General features: G+C 40.2%; 1 protein-coding gene across 2 annotated transcripts in view; it reads left to right on the forward strand.

The window, feature by feature from the left end:
- The window catches only part of gucy1a2 (guanylate cyclase 1, soluble, alpha 2), a 37,266-nt gene extending 23,866 nt beyond the window's left edge, over positions 1–13,400 (forward strand). For both annotated transcript variants that reach the window (XM_037080891.1, XM_037080900.1), the window contains 5 exons: positions 1,626–1,838; positions 3,248–3,520; positions 5,175–5,318; positions 11,494–11,648; positions 11,739–13,400. In XM_037080891.1, the coding sequence (XP_036936786.1) occupies positions 1,626–1,838; positions 3,248–3,520; positions 5,175–5,318; positions 11,494–11,648; positions 11,739–11,958 (1,005 nt within the window). In that variant the 3' untranslated portion in view covers positions 11,959–13,400. The remainder of the gene's footprint in view (positions 1–1,625; positions 1,839–3,247; positions 3,521–5,174; positions 5,319–11,493; positions 11,649–11,738) is intronic.
- The last annotated feature ends 4,389 nt before the right edge of the window (positions 13,401–17,789 follow it).

Below are 17,789 nucleotides of genomic sequence, written 5' to 3' on the forward strand. Positions count from 1 at the left end.
TATCTGACACTATGGAGAAAGAGAGAGAGAGAGAGAAGTAATGGCAGAGACAGAGAGAGGAGCGCAGAGACAGAGAGAGAAGGAGAGGGGAAAAGGGAGGCTGGAATGAAAGTATGAGAGAGAAGCCAAAAGAGAAACTAAAGAAAAGTAGCAGGTCAAATGAATGAGCAAGGTGAGAGAGGATGAAGAAGAAGAGGGGTTTATCCACAGGGTGGCTTGCAGAGGTAGGTATAACCGTGAAACACCTAAGAATCATATTCAAAAGGGCAGTAATGTCTATTCTTCTTCAGGGTAATTATCAACCCATGTCTGTTTGAGTCTCTCTCTTCTAGAGAGTTTGTTCTCCTCACACCCGTAATGAGGAAATTCAGCAGGTCTTGCACATGTGTGTGTAAGTGCTTATAAGCAAAATGTCAAGAAGCTAGTGAAACTTTGTACTTATAATTGCAGTTGTTGCAGAATTATCATTTCTTAACTCACAGGTTTGCCTCTAGATTTGTCTTATATCATCACCAGTACTAAGTCTTCAAAGACATTACATATACATTGGATTATAGGTTAAGTATTTGTTGGACAAATGGACATATGGATGGACTCTGTGATTCGAGACAGTGACATGATGATGATGATGACAGGATTGTCTCCCTAATAACAAGGTCACCAGTTTACCCAGTCATTACAGGCTCTTTTCATACAGGTCACCCTGCATTATACATTAGACCTGGCCTTGCTTAATGGAATTCAGAGTGTTTACTAAATCACAGTAATCTGCTTCTGCTGCAATTATAATCTGTATGTATTTATGTAACATTGTGTGCGTGTTGACATGTGTACGAGTGTGTGTGTTTGTATCCAGGTTCAAAAATAGTATGCAGTAGAGACAGGGTTACACTACAATCTCAGGCCTAAGCATTTTAATATCTTTAGGGTACATTATTCATTATGAAAATTATGAAAATGACCATGGCTGTTTGCTATTTTTAAAATACAGTGCAATATCTTTAATTTTTTTTCTAAAAGGGATGTTCAAAGGAAAAAGGCACCTTATAACACTAGAGACCTAATTTCCCCTCTATGATTAATAAAGTTATCTATCTAGAAGGAAAAAAAAAGCTTTATTTCTGTTTGTTAAAGCATTAACAAATCTAAACAGCCAAATATTTATTTGCCATTGCCATGATATATGACTTGGAGATTTTTCCATGTTCTGCATCGAAGTTGGATACTGGAATATGAATACATGTGGTACATTTTTAATAATTCAGTATTTTTTCAAGAGTTCAGGTTTCCCCCAGTTAACATCAAAGAGCGAAAGCTTCATTCTTGATTCAGCCACACATTGGTATTCATGTAGAGAGAGACAGGTTTTGAGAAGTGCACATACAGTTAATAAGTACTACATTGGCGCACACTGGTCAGAGGAAAGCAACAGGTGGACATAACATTATTAGTAAACATGAGGCTGATATTGAAAATCTGCCTTCCTTCTCCGTGACCTCTGGATCAGTAGATTTATGCAGTCTGCATATGGTCAAGATTGTCATTATCTTTTTAAGTGTAATCCTGTAAAAAAATTGAACAAGGGCTTCAAATTTCTTTCCCAATTTGATTGCTCTCCCTGCCAGGTGATGGAGTTGAAGGGTCAGATGATCCATGTGCCCGAGTCTTGCTCCCTGATGTTTCTGGGCTCACCTCGTGTTGATAAATTGGAGGAGCTGATGGGCAGAGGACTCCACTTGTCGGATATCCCCATCCATGATGCAACGCGGGATGTTATCCTGGTGGGAGAGCAGGCCAAGGCCCAGGATGGCCTGAAGAAGAGAATGGACAAACTTAAGGTAGAGTGGTTGCTTTATTCTGTGTCTCTTGTGTTTACGTTGCAGGACAACTGAGGAACCTTGAGTTTACAAGAGCAGTGTGCCATCATTCAAAAAGGGACTCTTCTTTGTGACTTCTTTTGAAGCCACCTATTCATAACATAAGCTCCATCAGCTGGAACTGTTTGGAAAGCATGGAGAAATTCACAATAAGGTGATTATATAATCCAAGCATAGGCACTAGCTTGTGTCACAGCCCAGGTAGTACTGGTGAAATGATTTGACATACGCTCTAGGGGATTAAATTACTACTAAGCCTCACCAGCTACTAACAGGCCATCACATACATTGAATGCCTCCTGTTGACAACAGCTAGAGAGCATGTGAGCCTTACCTGAACCTCAGTAAGCTTCACTTGCTTTCACCATGTGGTTGGTGGCCAGCCCAGAATTCTGTGTTTGTGGTGCCAACCATGCACTGAGCTCTGCAGTAGGTAAGTTTATTTTACAATAGACACAGACATTAACTGAACTTAAATACTTTAAGAATGCGGGTTATCATTCTTTGTCCATTATGGCATCAACAAAAGGGGACTCACCTTCTTGACTACTGTCAACCAATCAAAATCACAAATAACCTGAGACGATGACACTTGAAATAGTGAACTAGTTTTTCTTTTTTCAGTCATGGGAGTTGCAAGACCTGGGAATGTGAAAACTGTTGCACACTCTGGCTCCATATGTGTTTATCTTCTTAATCTGATGATGTTTAGGCCCTCAGGCCTTATTCAAGATCAACAACCTCAATAAACAAGGGGAACAAAATGTCATCAGATTAGAAAGAAAAAGGCATATGGCTCAATATTGTGCTACACGAGTCTACTTCCAGTGATCAGCTTTGCAGTACCTTCTTGGTGTATGTTGCTTTTCCATTACAGACGTGGAAATGAGAAACTGTCTTTCTCAAGAATAGCCCACTGCACCTTTAAATCCATCTTGGCTGGAAGAGGGTTACTCCTGGGACTTGCTCCTTTAATTTGCTTTCAAAGTACCTTTGAGCAAGTCACTGAGTCTTGACCCAATCTTATGCGTCTGCTCACTGCATCACTCTCTTGCTGCAACTTACTCCCCCAGGCTGCTGTTATAAATAGCTATAGCTTAGTTGCCCTGCCTGCTTGAACAATGGTATAGCGCTGCATCAGACAGATTTGGCATTAAGAAGCTCGCCCACAGACACAAATAAGCATATGCAGATACACACATGATCAAAAATAAATCAAATTAATACAGGAATACATTTACATGCACCAGCAGTTTTAATTTGGTGCAGTACTCCCACATCTCCGCATCGCTGTCATGAGTGCCTTCATCAAAGCAAAGTGCAAAACACAACAAAACCTGTTAATCTCCTTCTCTTCTCCCCTCTTCCAGGCCACATTAGAGCGGACTCACCAGGCACTAGAGGAGGAAAAGAGGAGAACTGTGGATCTCCTGTATTCCATATTTCCGGGTGATGTGGCACAGAAACTGTGGCAGGGTCAGCCAGTGCCCGCTCGCAAATTTGACGATGTTACCATGCTGTTCTCAGACATTGTGGGTTTTACTGCTGTGTGCGCCCAGTGCACACCGATGCAGGTCATCTCCATGCTGAACGAGCTTTACACACGCTTCGACTACCAGTGTGGCATCCTGGATGTTTATAAGGTCAGCAGACAGAAAGTTGCACACATTAAAAAAAAAAAAAAAAAAAATTAATATTGAGTATTGCTAGTTTAAAGTGAAATTTGGTTTTGATGAACATGAGTTTGGCTAGCTAACCTCCATGAGCCCCTCAAGCAACTTGGCCCAAGAAAGCCTCCCCCTCTTATGGGCGGCCCTGCGTATACTCTGTGTGTGTATGTGCTGTCATGTGTGTGGGTGTACTTGTGTTGTGGAAAAAGTCACTGATTAATGGCCAGTCTGTGGAAGCTTAGCAAAGATGTGTCAATATTGTCCATGTGACAGAGTGGCTTTGGCTCTAGTTACAGTTTTCTGTAGTGTGTTGTCTTTCCCTCTTGTCATCTTTGCTTTCTATCATCAGATCTGTATTACTCCCCATTTTCACTCTTCCTGATTACCATCATCTTTCCTCTTTATCTCAGTGTTGGTAATGACAACATATACTTGCCATTTTCCCATAAAGAAACATGTGTCTCTTCTGTGTTATCTCTCAGAAATGTCATGTCTCAAATGTCTAGAGGAAGGGAGGACGAGATACAGAGAGGAATGTAGAGAGATTGAGTGATTATAAGAAGGTTTATGCATATAGCAGTTGAAGAGTGAATGCGTGTGTGAAAGAGAAAGCAGGAGCTGGAGGACATGGTGAAGAGATTGAGGCACCCATATGTTGCCATTGTCATGGTTACTGCCGAAATGATTTAGCCAGTGGCAGGCCTAAATGAGAGCAGTTCATCTCCTAGTTTTCCTTTTCCACACCTCTTTCTCCTCTTGTGCTGTCTATTTTCTTTCCTTATAAGGACAGTGTCAACTGTCATGACAACTTTAGTATCTCTCTCCATCAACAGGAAATATTGCAACACATCTCTGCCTGTTCCTTTTTTCACATGTGCTCATTTTTATTTGCCTTTAAGAAGTAATTCTCAAAGAAGACTTGCTGAAGGCATAGTAAAGCCACTCAGGGACTAGTGATGACTGTCCTCCAATTTTTGGAATGAGATCATGATTATAACTGAATGAAAGTGACCTTGACCAACAGCAGCATCATAGAGCAATTTATTTGTTTTGTGCCTGTCCATGTACTTGTAATGTACAGCTCTGTAAGACACATTCTTACCATGTGATTTAATGCTTTTTGCTGCAGCAGTGTGCAGATTAATGTGTCAGTGGACCACAAAGACAGTGTATAACTAAGCATGAAATTAGATTTAAGCTTTTGTGATTATGAGCTGTGTTTCTGTGACACTACATGGTAAAGTTATTTTTGGTAAACTTCAGGATGGTTGCTATAGGGGATGTGTGTATGTCTGCATGTACTCCTGCAGTAGCAAGAGGTAACTGAAATGCTTAGATATCAAATGCCTAGGTTCAAGACTTCTCAGACTGGGTCAGAAGCAGCGCAAGGCTTAATTAAGATCTGCTCCAAATATTCACCAACTCTTGTTTTGAATGATGAAGGTTTAGAGAGAGAGACGGACTGACACTGTAGTTCTTATATAACAAGAGGAATGAAGGAGTGCTTTTAATTTAGTGGAGATGGTTTGAGTTATTGAATGGCCACTTAATTTCACACATCAGCATATACTCACAGCCACACTTATTCATTGCAGTTTCTGTCCTTCCTCCTCCATTTCTCACACAGATCGAGACAATAGGTGATGCCTACTGTGTGGCAGGAGGACTTCACAAGAAAGTTGATAGTCATGCAAAGCCAATTGCACACATGGCCCTGAAGATGATGGAACTTTCCGAGGAAGTGCTGACACCTGACGGCAAGCCTATCAAGGTGAGTTTTCATTTGCTGTCCACCATGTGGGCATTCGAAGCGCTTTTGGAGCATGTTATGGATTCAGCCCTAAGATGTAACAGTTTCTGCTGTTGCCACCACTACATGAAGGCTGCAAAAAAAACTCTGTAGTTCATGTGTGCTGTTTGCTGATCTGCAGCTGCATGATGGCAGTAGAGAGTTTACAATGAAGTGTTTCCCACTCAGTCTTTACAATGGCAGGTACATTAACAGCTGCCCAAGTATATTTGGCAACCCATTTTAGCGTTTTGCACAGCAAACATCTGGGAGAATGACACCTGCCTTCACATTATAAAACGTACTGTTAATAAAGAAAGTCAACAGCGCAGAAACATTCCAGGAGAGAAAAACAGAAAGATGAATAGACAATCTCATGCTTGAACTCTAACACTTTGAGCAACATTTTGGGAAACTCTGGTGGAGAACAATACCAAAGACAACAGACAAATACTTTTTTGACCATGTTCATTTTGAATAAGAGGCATTAGCCAGTATTACCACTTCCTGCTGAGGGCAGTTTCCTTCAGTCTTTGCCTTTTCACAGAAGTGTGAATGGACAGTGCATCTGTGTCTGTTTCTGCCAGCATCTAAAAGTTTGTAAATGCTTTTTCTGGTTCTGAATATATTTATATTTATGTCTGCACATTTTTGACCATTCAGAATGCACACTGATAGTCAAGTTTACAGCGCCATGGACCACATCATGTGCAGTTTCCATGGTGACAACATTATTGACTGAAAGCGTTCGTGTTGTGATTGACATATACGGTAATGGAAGGAGGTACAGGAGATTGGAATTGACAGATGGATTAATGATATTTTAAAGAATGGATAAACCCCATTTCCTTTTTTTAAAAAAAGAAACACATTGCTTAAGAGATGTCTCCTTGACGTGAAAATAATGATTTTGCTTTTAGCTTTTGTAGGTTTGTGCTAGAAATGCCATAATCAGTTCTTCTCTTGTTATTGCACACAACTTTATGTATTCTAAGGGGGATCCTGATCCAGATTCAGATTAAGAAGTACCAGAATTTGTTTTTTTGCACCAGTTAAATAGAAAACATTGTGCATCTCTGGACTGCACTCTAGAATATAACTTACGATAAGGTATTCAAAGCCATTTGGAATAATAAGAAGGTTATTTACAGTGTGCATTTCACCATACACCCAATACGAAACTGTACACTAGACTACCATGTTAAATTGAACTTGAAGTGTATTATCATTTTAGTGTCTGGACTTGGCATGATAAAATCTAGAAAACTCCTGTTGCCACAATCAATCATTTACTTTATTTTTAATACAAGCAGATACATGTTTCCTGTGTTTTTATTGGCTAATGTAGGAAAAAGAGATAAATGTGAGAAGAGACACTAATGGTTCAGTGGAATGTGTTTTCATGAAACTAGGCAAAAGACATGGTACACCTTAAAACCTTATCACCTTATGAGTGTGTGTCTGTGTTTGAGTTCCCCAGCTGCACATGTCTACACACACCTGCCAACCTGGGTGTCAGAACATAGTCAATCATGGGGGCACACAGATCGTTTTTCACGTTCATAAATTCACCAAGAACTCTAAGAAATAATTGAACTCAAAAAACGTAGGATGTTTCTTAACTTTGATACATTTGTGTTTACAGTGGTGGATGACGCTTGAGGTGTATTTGATGATTTGTTTCTCTTTATGTCCGACATGCTTCTGAGTGTGGTGTTTGTCTCAGCCTCTTTCTCTGTCTCTCTCTCTCTTCCTCGCTCTTAGCTTCACCCATTCCCTCTTCTTAATTCTGTCCTCTTTTCCTTTTCACATTCAGTGTTGTATCAAGATGAGATATGATGAGACGGATTAGCTGCGCTTACAGTGCGTTCACCTAACACAGCCTCCCAAGGGTTGCCTGAGTGACAGTATTGCAGGAACAAATTTCTTTAGTGTTTTCATCTCCTGCAGATAATGTTTCTGCATTCGACCCTACAGCCTGTAATAGTTTCTTTTGGATTGGTATTTTTGCATGTTCGCAATGGGACATTTATGGTTGAACTGTATACTTTTCATTACATTGGCTATTCACCTTCAGATGGTTATTGCTCTGATTAATCAAAACAAAATTGACACTAAATCCATGTCCTTACCATGTCAAGCTCCTTTTAACAGTGTTTGATGTACTTACAGAGTTATATAGAGGAAGGCAAGCTGCTTTCCTTGCAGAAAAATTATGAATGTATTAAGTTGGATGGGTATTAAAGAGGCACAACTGAGGGAACTGAGTTTAAACCTCTCATGTTAATTCAGTAGAATAGAAAGGGAACACAGGAAATGATTTATTAATGTCTATCCTCAGTCCAATCCCTGTCAAGGTCACCCATCACTGTTATGCTGCCTTGGTAGCTTTGGGGACATGGCTGCTTACTTGCAACTTCATACCATAAAAATCCAAGTCCAAGTCACCTAGAGTAGGTTGCTGGTGATATTCTATATTTTCCTTCTTGTAAACAACCTCTAACAAGTGCTCTATTTATTTCTGTTTGTGTAACATTTGCTAGAAACTACAATACATGATGTTTCAGGAAAAGCCCTCTTTAAAAATGAAACGACATATTTGTGACTTTCAATCAAACCTGTGTCTTTATATATTCATAAGCAGTAAATGGGCTTGGGGCTGAGTGCTGCAGACATGATGGGTAATTCAGAAAGTATTGATGGCATCAGTCTTTTCAAAACTTATTTTTTCTGCTGCCCCCAAGTGCATTTGTCATTGCCTTGTTTAAATATATATATAGAGGATGACACAGATAGGAACAAAACATGTATGCGAGAGAGAAGCTACAACAGATAGCTGCTGAATAACAGAAAGGACACTGTTCTGTGTAATGCTGTGCACCTAACATTGTCCATTTGTCTCAAAATAGAAAGGCCCTGCCAAGCATTTTTGGCCAGCTCACTTGCTCTTCCACTTTCTCTCTCATCCCCCCTCCTCTCTTTCCCTCACCCTCTCCTCTGCAGGCTCTCTCTCACCCACTCCTTGAACTTCTTTCATTTTAATCTTCAGTGTCTCTTGCTAGCTTTTTCTCTCCGTTTTTACTGTTCTTTTGTTTTTTCTATATTTTGCAATCTCTGTTGTGTTCTCCCCTTTCTTATCTCCCCTCACTTCATGTTGGTAAAAAGGAGGGTTATAGAGATATCCAGCACTTCAGCACGATAAATGCTGTTCAGTGAGTGCACTCAACTCCGGCCAGTGTTGCACTGTTATGCAAACTAGCATGAGAGCTGTGAGAGAGAACTGAGAGAAAGTGTTTAGTGAGGGTGAAATGGAGAGAACGTTCCAGGGACTCACAGAGAGAAATATACAGAGAGAGTGAGATGTCCAGAGACCATTTTGTGATTGGATGATGCCTATCAACATCTTTACATTTTGACCTACAACTATTCAGAAGTCATTGCTACATTATTGCATTAGTACTCAGTACACATGCACCGGACGACACATCCGTCTGTGTCCAACTTTGACACACACGACATGGACGGGGACTTTGCGGTGCATTCATGTGCAACTTTCACACAATTAATCTGTCAGTGAGTTTTTGTGGCATTCATCTAACTGATTAATCAGCTGATTGTTTTAGCACTAGAAACTATAAAATGCATGTTTCCGTCTTGCATCTGTGTGTGTGCTTTATCTTTAGTTTACAACAAGTGAAGTTCAGTCAGTTGACAGTTTGTGCTAACATGCTTGATGTGCTACAACTTGCCAAAACTAATAGTCTTGTGCAGGGACCTTTAGAAGGACAGGTGCTCAAAGTTAAAAAGGGACACATGGAAGTAGATCTGCAACAATTAGTCAATTAATTGAAAGGAGTAGTCGATCGAGAAAGTAATACATTTCAAACTATTGTAGATAATTGGTTATTTTCAAACAAAAATGTCAACATTTGTTGGTTCCAGCCACTTAAACATGAGGACTGGCTGCTTTGTGTCAACTGTTTCAGGCAGGCGTTGAATCAATTGAATTAACTTTTTGGAGGCAACAGCCTTCAGTATGACCATAAAGGTAAGGTTTATTGCAGGACTGTTGTCTCTGACTGCATTAGTTTTAGTGCCAGCCCATTTAGCCCAGTGAAGCTAAAGAATGGCCAGGTGCAAATGAAACAGCATTGACTCTGCAACAACTCCCCCTCTCTCCGTCTCAGTCTTTCTCCATCGCTGTATCCTTCTGTCAGCTTGACCAGAGGCTGCAACGTGATTGGTCGTCTGTGCCGCTGCGCCATGTGCTCATTGGCTCGCCGAGGGCCATGTGCTGTGGGATGCTGACTCATAGCGAAAAGGAGGGGAAGAGTGTATGAGTGTTACTGTGTCTGTGTTTTGAGACAAGAAATAAAGAGGAGAGTGGGCGCTGGATGCAGATTTATTTGTGCGTGTCTGTGAGTGGTTGTCTGTTGCAGAGACAGACAGACAAATGCACGGCCATCTGTAAGCAGTTTAGCTGAAAATAGGTCACACTAGTTCACCTACCAGCCCTTTCTCTCTCTCTCTCTGGCTTTCTGTCTCTCTTGTTTTCTTTATCTCTCCTCCTCTGCCGTCAAGGCTTTGCCTTCTAATTATAAGTTTATTTTAGCCTCCCCCCCCTCTCTCGCTCGCTCACTCTCTTGCCATTGTCTTTCTTTCAGTCTTTCTGTATGTCCATCCTCTCTCTACCTCACTACCCTCATTGCCTGTTGTTGCCATGGCTACCTTGCAATGTGCTGGCATGCACGTTGTGGCGTTGGATACCTAGGTGATGAGATGCTCAAGCGGATCATTAGAAATCTACTGGGTTCCACTGACTTCTGTTGTTATTGTTGATGTTGTGTGTGTGTTTGTGTGTGTGTGTGTGTGTGTGTGTGTGTGTGTGTGTGTGTGTGTGTGTGTGTGTGTGTGTGTGTGCGTGCGTGTGTATAAGTGTGATGACTTGTTTTTTCCAAGTGGAGGATATCAATAGTCAGTCGAGTGGCCGTGAAGTGCAATGGTCAAATTGGAATGATGGCTGGATTGCTTTCACTCTGCCTCCAGTCATTTATAGATTCATACTTCAGCCAGATTATTATATGAGCACCATGTTGCTGCCCTGTATCTGTTACCAAGAGGAGATGGAAGCAATCATTTATTTGATTAATTTCTTTCTCTCGCTCTTTCTATTTTAAGATTTTCATTGCTCTAAAAATCTTCTACCACTCGATATCAGATTAGACAATAACAGCTACACTAATGTGGAAGTGTGATTGCCGCAGTACAGCAAATCAATGCGCACTTCTGTTTGAAAACACGATCACCTCTGTGCTGCACAATGAATGAATAGCATCTGTGTTTGGTGAAACTTGGCAGGTAAATGGCTGGAACTTTCACTTACCAAATTACGGACATGACAGATTCACAAAGGATTAAAATCACAGATGGTCTCTGAAAGCATTACAAACAACTATAGTTCCCCATTCAATGAATTTCCTGTACAGGTAGGTCTTAGGACTGCAAATAACAATACTTTTATACTGATAAATCTTCCACTCATTTCCATTGCTAATTAATCTTAAACCCTATTTGCACAGGACTAATATTACTTGTGGACCTTTACTAATTTCATAAAAACCGTTGTCTGTGGTTGTCTGTGATCTTAACCCATGCCATTTCCAGTATTTATTTGAGCTCGTGTGAGAATATTAGCACATCTGTGATTCGGGTTTTGTCAGGCAACTGAATAAGTATGAAATTTGACAGTGGCTCATAATATCTTGAACAGCAGTCAACAGTTGTGCGATATTGACATTTAAAATAAGTGACAGAGGAGGTTAGAAGCAAAATGTTTTCATATTCAAGTACAGCCACAAAGCATCTGTTACTTGATCTAAATAAGCTGCAAATAGTGGGCGGTTGTAGCTCAGGAGGCAGAGCGCATGAAACACACACGAGGTTCCCTGGTAATACTATCAAGGTGTGAATTGGGCTTTAATGTTTAAAAGAAGTCAGAAGCTGCATAACTTCCATTTTCTTCCAAGTGCATGTGTGCTGTCAAGGAAGATAAATAATACACTAGTGTACAGTTTGTACTTTTAAAATCATTATTTTTCTGAACTCTCTCTCACCCTTTCCCTCTTTTTTTCTCCTACTTCTTCCCGTTCTTTCTCAGCTAAGGATAGGTATCCACACAGGCTCGGTGCTGGCAGGTGTGGTCGGTGTTAAAATGCCACGTTATTGCCTGTTCGGGAACAATGTGACACTGGCCAGCAAGTTTGAATCGGGGAGCCATCCGAGGTGCATCAATGTTAGTCCCACAACTTACCAGTAAGTGACGGTACTTAAAAATGAACACAAATGTACACACGTATACATGATCTTGACAATAAATGCTTTTAATATTTCTCTTCTTGACAGGTTGCTGAAAGATGACCGCTCTTTTTCATTTGTCCCTCGTTCACGCCTGGAGCTCCCAGATAATTTTCCCAAAGAGATCCCTGGGACATGTTACTTCCTGGAGGCAGGGACATCTCACAGCCATGCCTCGCTCACCAGCTCTCGCTCTGCGCCCCCGGCCTCTATGAGGAAAGTCTCCTACAGCATCGGGACCATGTTTCTAAGAGAAACAAGTTTGTAGGTCCCACACAGACTAGGATATACAGATATTCATTATGTGAGATAGTGGGATTTGAACCTGTTGAACATGCAGGAAACAGATCACACTTATGAATATGCACATGCATTATGTGTGAAAACTTCAGACCTGCGGAATGGCATTTATGATTGACACTTGCTCTTATTGGAAGTGAAAAAGAACAACATGCCCTCATCTCCCCTGAGCAAAGGGAGATATGGTTCAAAAGACTTGATTCTCTTCTCACAAGGACCTGTCCCCAAGGAGGGGTACTGATGTAGAGAAACCTTGATATTGAACTTCATGATCTAGCTGGATTCCTCAGCTTCACACCTGGTTTCTAGCTCTCACCAGTGGTCCTCTCTCCCAAACGTTAGCCTGACCTGTGTCCAGAGGGCAACAACGCTTGGAGATAACCTGGAGAGAGAGAGACAATTTACATGACCAGTGTTGCACTCGTTAGAATGGAATTGCGCAAATAGAACAAATGTACTTTCCGTTATCAAAGTGGACACTGAGGAATGAAGTTGTGTGAACTTTTAGAACAGCGGTTTTCAAAGTGGGAGTTGGGGACTTCAAATACATTACTTACTACATTAGTTACCAAATGGAGAACACATAGAGTAGCCTAGTGAGTGATTTGGTTAAAGAGAAAGTTTGGAGATTGGAAGTTTGGGGGAATTTTTCTGTTTTTCCCACCTTCCCAGAGTCAGAGACAGATAAATGCCTTAGGACAGACCCCTTTTAATGTGTTTGGTGTAGTCTGAAGTCATGTCAAACAGCAATATTAGGCCATACTTTCTCAATTGTTGAGTGTCTGTGTGATCAAATAACAAACAGTAATTTGTATCCTGTAGGCATCCAGGAATTGAGAGAAACTAAGCAAGTACGTGTTTTTTTGTCTGAGGAGAGGTCCACAGTCTCAGATTTTGAAAACCCCTGTTTTAGAAGATGGCAACATTGCCACAAATGTGTGCTGTGCATCATGGCCTCTTGTACAAGGACGACCACTACTGAATTACAGTACGACTTCCCTTCCAACTGTCCCTAAACCATGTCATGCTTTATCAATCAGAAGAATCAGAAACAGACAAACGTACATTTAACATCTGCTGCTTGTTACATCTGTCCATCAATGTAGGACCATTTGGTGGGGATGTGGGAGAGATGAATGAGTGGACAAAACGTTGGGGCCATCATGGGACAAATGCCAAAAACACAAGTACTAAGCTGATCTTAGAGCCTTTTCTGCTTCTAACCCACAGCAAACTATAACCAACTACAATCTAGTCATTTCATTACAGGTTATACTTATAGGACTTAAAATTATTCCCAGCACAGTGCCTTTTATACTGCTCAAATCAGGATAAACACAAGATGATTCATTCTAAATATCTGAAAATAATAAAAAGAAAAAAAGCATAAGGAGCGCCTTATTTATCTCATGTTTCTTTTGTATTGATGACTTTTCTTTGTTGTTAACTGCAGTGGATAGTGAAAGATCTGAGTGAGGACAGGACATGTGCCAAAAGTTATGAACCAGTTACTTTGCAAGTCCCAGTCCTTGGCTTGGCCGGTCAGATAAATCAAGCGTTCCTGAAAGAGTTCAAATATTTAAAATTCTATTCATCTGTTTTTTTGTCCAGATCAACCAATAATACACACAATATAGTACTAGTAATATAGTGCTATACTAACTTCTACACGTAGTGACAGTATGCATGCTTGACACAGCTCACGTTTACATTCATAATGTTTTTTAATTGCATTGCTTTTTGTTTACCATATGGGTATAAAATATTTACTAGCCCTACACAAATGTAACCAACAGGATAAGAATTCAAGTTTTCTCACTCTGATTTACTCAGTGGAAATCTCAGGCCATCCAAATACGTCAGCGTAGCTCAGTAACCCAGACGTGGGAGAATAAATATCAGAAGCTTTTGTCAAACAGATTATAAACTGTCATCATAAAATGGAACATGAAGGGTTGAAGTTGCGTTATGTTTGAATATATTGGCTGATCCAAGCCCACAAAGGTAGAATAAAGTATTTGTAGGAGGTCAACATCACATCCTAATTTAATGTTTAACTGATGAACAAAAAAGGTTCAAAGTTCAAAAATGATTTAGCAGCTGCCGTACATTTAACTGAGTGGTTAGCCTAACTGAGCTTGTTTGATAAGAAAATAATGAGTGGGACAGGGAGACGTAATGCGCTCTGAGCAGCAGCATCCTTCTTTTCATTTCCTCTCCTCACATATCAATAACAACAACTCTTGCCCTACAGCAGCCATGAGGGGACACACCTCTTTTCTGAACCTAGCATAACATAATTCCTGTCCCTAACATAACAGGTTTTAATTCACAATGGTTTTAATTCACCAGATGTGGACAGAGAATAGCATCTTGCTATTTCACTACATCTTACCAACTGAGGTACAGGTAGCTGAACCCTTTTAAAGATTAAATAAAACATGCCCATTGAGTTCTGAGACCAGGCCAACGGCTAATCTGGCTTTTTTAATTAGACGGCTGGTTCCTGCTCTCTGTTGTGTATGTTCGGTTGTTAAAGGGCAGCACCAGCACACATTGTCAGCTCACTGGCAGGGATTCAACAAGAACATGTGCTGGCTACGTTATGTAAAACACAGCTTGAAGGAAAACAGCAGAAGTGTAATTTACTTAAGACACAAAAACTAATGTCCATCTGGCTGAAATTTACCCCCACAAAAGGGCATTGTGCCCTTTAACTGAGATTAACACCAGCATCGCAAAGCAATGTGCCATATTTGAGGAAAGTAAAAAAGATTTTAGTTTTGTCTGCCAGTTTTTGAATCAGAGAGGGGTTTGAAGTGCTAGAAACTGTTTTCATCATTACCATCAATAATTTCTCTTCTGTGACTGACATCAGATTCCCTGACAGGAGTAGCATCAGAAAGCTCAAAAAAGAAGAAAAAAAAGATACATTTTGGTGATGAAAATCAACATTTTTGTGACTATTTTTCCACACAGCCAGTCGTTTCTTACTTATTTACTTATTTACTAAAAACAAAAATAACAATAACCAGTTTTCAACATGGTTTCATTTCACCTAAGCATACTATGCAGTATTAAACTGTGGACTAGACAACAATCAGTCAAACACATTGGAGCGTTGATTTAAATATATATTAAAAATATCAGGATTATAAAACAAAGTTAACTAGGTGCAATCGTTTAGGGGTCAACCTTGTAATTTTAAATCTATAGTATTTATCTACCATATGAACTGATTTAAAGAGTGGGAAAGGGCACCTTTTGAATCGAATTTGTTGTTGTTGGCTTCACCTGTTTGAGAGCAGCCTAATCTTGTTCACATTTTGTTGTTTTGTGGCAACAAAGACACTTCTGCTCCTAAGACCAAAAGGTCTATAAGAATCATGGTTTTTGTGACATGAGAACCAGAATCTGCAGCACCCACCTGACACATCCTGCATCTCTTTGCATCAGTGGCTCAGAAAATAAGAAGTAGTGGTGATCAGCCTCGCCCATCCCCAACCCTGGTTCAGTAGCAATTGCCAAATACGGTTAGGGGGTATACAGCCGCTGCAGAGGGAGCATAGATGACCAAGGGACAAACATGGAGTGACACAAAGTGGAATGAATATGGGTGTTTGCTGATGCTGTATCTCGCTGACCTTTATTTAACAGAAAATTAGCTTTGATCCTCTTGTTGTAATTGTTTCCCTTATCATTGTAAATGATTGATTAAAGTTGCGGAGGGTGGTTGGGGGTCATTAACTTTTTTTTTTTGGCTTCAGAGGGGGAGCAGGCCAGAAAAAGGAGCATTGATGTTTGAGGGTTCGCCAAGCTGTCCAAGAACGTGAGGGGAAGATTCCCATGTGTTTAAAGCCTGGGAAAGTGGAAAATGCTCAGCCTTATTTTTGCCCTGAGGATAATTTCACAAAAGATGAGAGGCCACATGGGCCATTTTATTGAAAACTACAGATTTCAGAGAGATGCCTGAAGTGTTTTTAGCTTTATATGAATTTGATTAAAATCTGATATGGACAAGTGAAACCATAAGCAGTCCCCCGTGCATCAGCTTATTTTAATGGAATACAAAACAAACAAACAAACAAACAAACAAAAAAACAGGATAAGCAGCAGTTTGATGTGATTAACTGAGGATGAGAACTCTGAGAATAACATTTAAAATTTAGGTGTCACATTTTTTGCAAAGTGTTTCTGTCCTCTTGATATGTCATCATTTTTAAATCATGTTATTCATGTGTTTCTATTCAATTATTTACTGATTGAATTAAATTGATACAGACATGCACAGAAATCTTTTATGTTTATTCAAATATTACAAATAAGGCCAAGGGGGTTTTCTACATAAACATAATGTGATTGTTTAGTATTCACATTGGTTATTTTCCCCTAAACAAACATCTAGTTGTTTAATTTTTACACATTGACTCAACGTGATGGTAAAAACTTTGCATTAAATGTGACGCTCATGAATAGAATGAGATGGAAAATGAACCCAAAGTCAGTTTATTTATATGAGTGTATCTAGGCAAACAATGTCAAAGTAAATGAGAAGAAAAAAAGGAACATGGACACTACCATTGCATTGTGTCCTGCAGTAAGAAAGACTGAGTTTCCTCAGGGTCCTTGTCAGCCCAGTTGAACCAGTCTGAAGTGTATGTGACAGTTGTGTTATTGAGCCTGAGGTAAGGTTCTTCCAAGCCAGCCTCCCTGCCTGTCTTCTATTATACATACACACATAAATGTACACAAAATCTATTGTAGCATTAATGTAGTGCTGGTGTCATTTACACTCAACTTCAGCAGTGCCTGAATTCTGCATCCAGGCTAAATAAAGGACATTACATCAGCGCTCCACCCACGCAACTTGTGTCCAACGCTATCGTCTCCAAGTCTGTAAAATCTTGGCGGAAAAATTAAATGTTTGGTCAGACCTGTTGATGATGATGTGGAGGTGCTGCAGGTACTGGTTCTCTACAGTTTGGCTGTTGGTCGTTGGACCACGATGCCTTGGCGCGTACGCTCGTGTGTGTACAGGTGAACAACACAGTTGCGGCGGCAATACATCTGAGCTGTACTGTATCATCCACGACAAACAACGGACATGAACAAATGTTGTCATGAGCCTGAGGTGCGTGTAGGAGGGTCCAGTGAGACAAAGCCAAATACATCTAGCAGCTGTTGTCATTGTGTGTGTGTGTGTGTGTGAGAGAACATATTGAGTTTGCCAATAGAGCGTGGCAGGAATAAGTCCAAAAAATGGGAAAATAAGTTAGCATCTTTGCACTTCCGGTTCCTTCGTCTTGTAGTCAATGTTTTTTTTTTGTTTAGATGCCTGAAGTAAGAGCTGTGGTTGAACACAAGCTTAAGACGCTTTCACATTTGCTCAAGAACATAAAACGCATCAGTAAATATTCCACAGTAATTGAAATATTCATGTGTCTTAAGAAAGGGGGTCGTCAACAAGTGGCTAAATGAGACTACAGAGGTTGTCAGGGAGATAGGGTTTTCGATGTGGTGACACTGAAATCACGCAACCATGGTGTCTTTCATTATAACATTACCTTTTTCATTTATGTTTAAGAAATGAATGAGGTGGTGTTCATCTGTGAAGATTACTGGACAAAGCATGAAAGTGTCATAAACTTGTGTTTTCCACAGAGCTTATTTTCTGCAATAATCCAGATCCGGTCGATGTATCCCACAGGATTTTTTTGTAGAGGGAACCAGGGCGATGCTAACTTGTCATCCCTGCCACTCTATGTACAAACACAAAGTTTTATTGATGATGGCCTACTT

Source organism: Acanthopagrus latus, chromosome 2, assembly GCF_904848185.1.
Source record: "Acanthopagrus latus isolate v.2019 chromosome 2, fAcaLat1.1, whole genome shotgun sequence".
NCBI lineage: Eukaryota > Metazoa > Chordata > Actinopteri > Spariformes > Sparidae > Acanthopagrus > Acanthopagrus latus.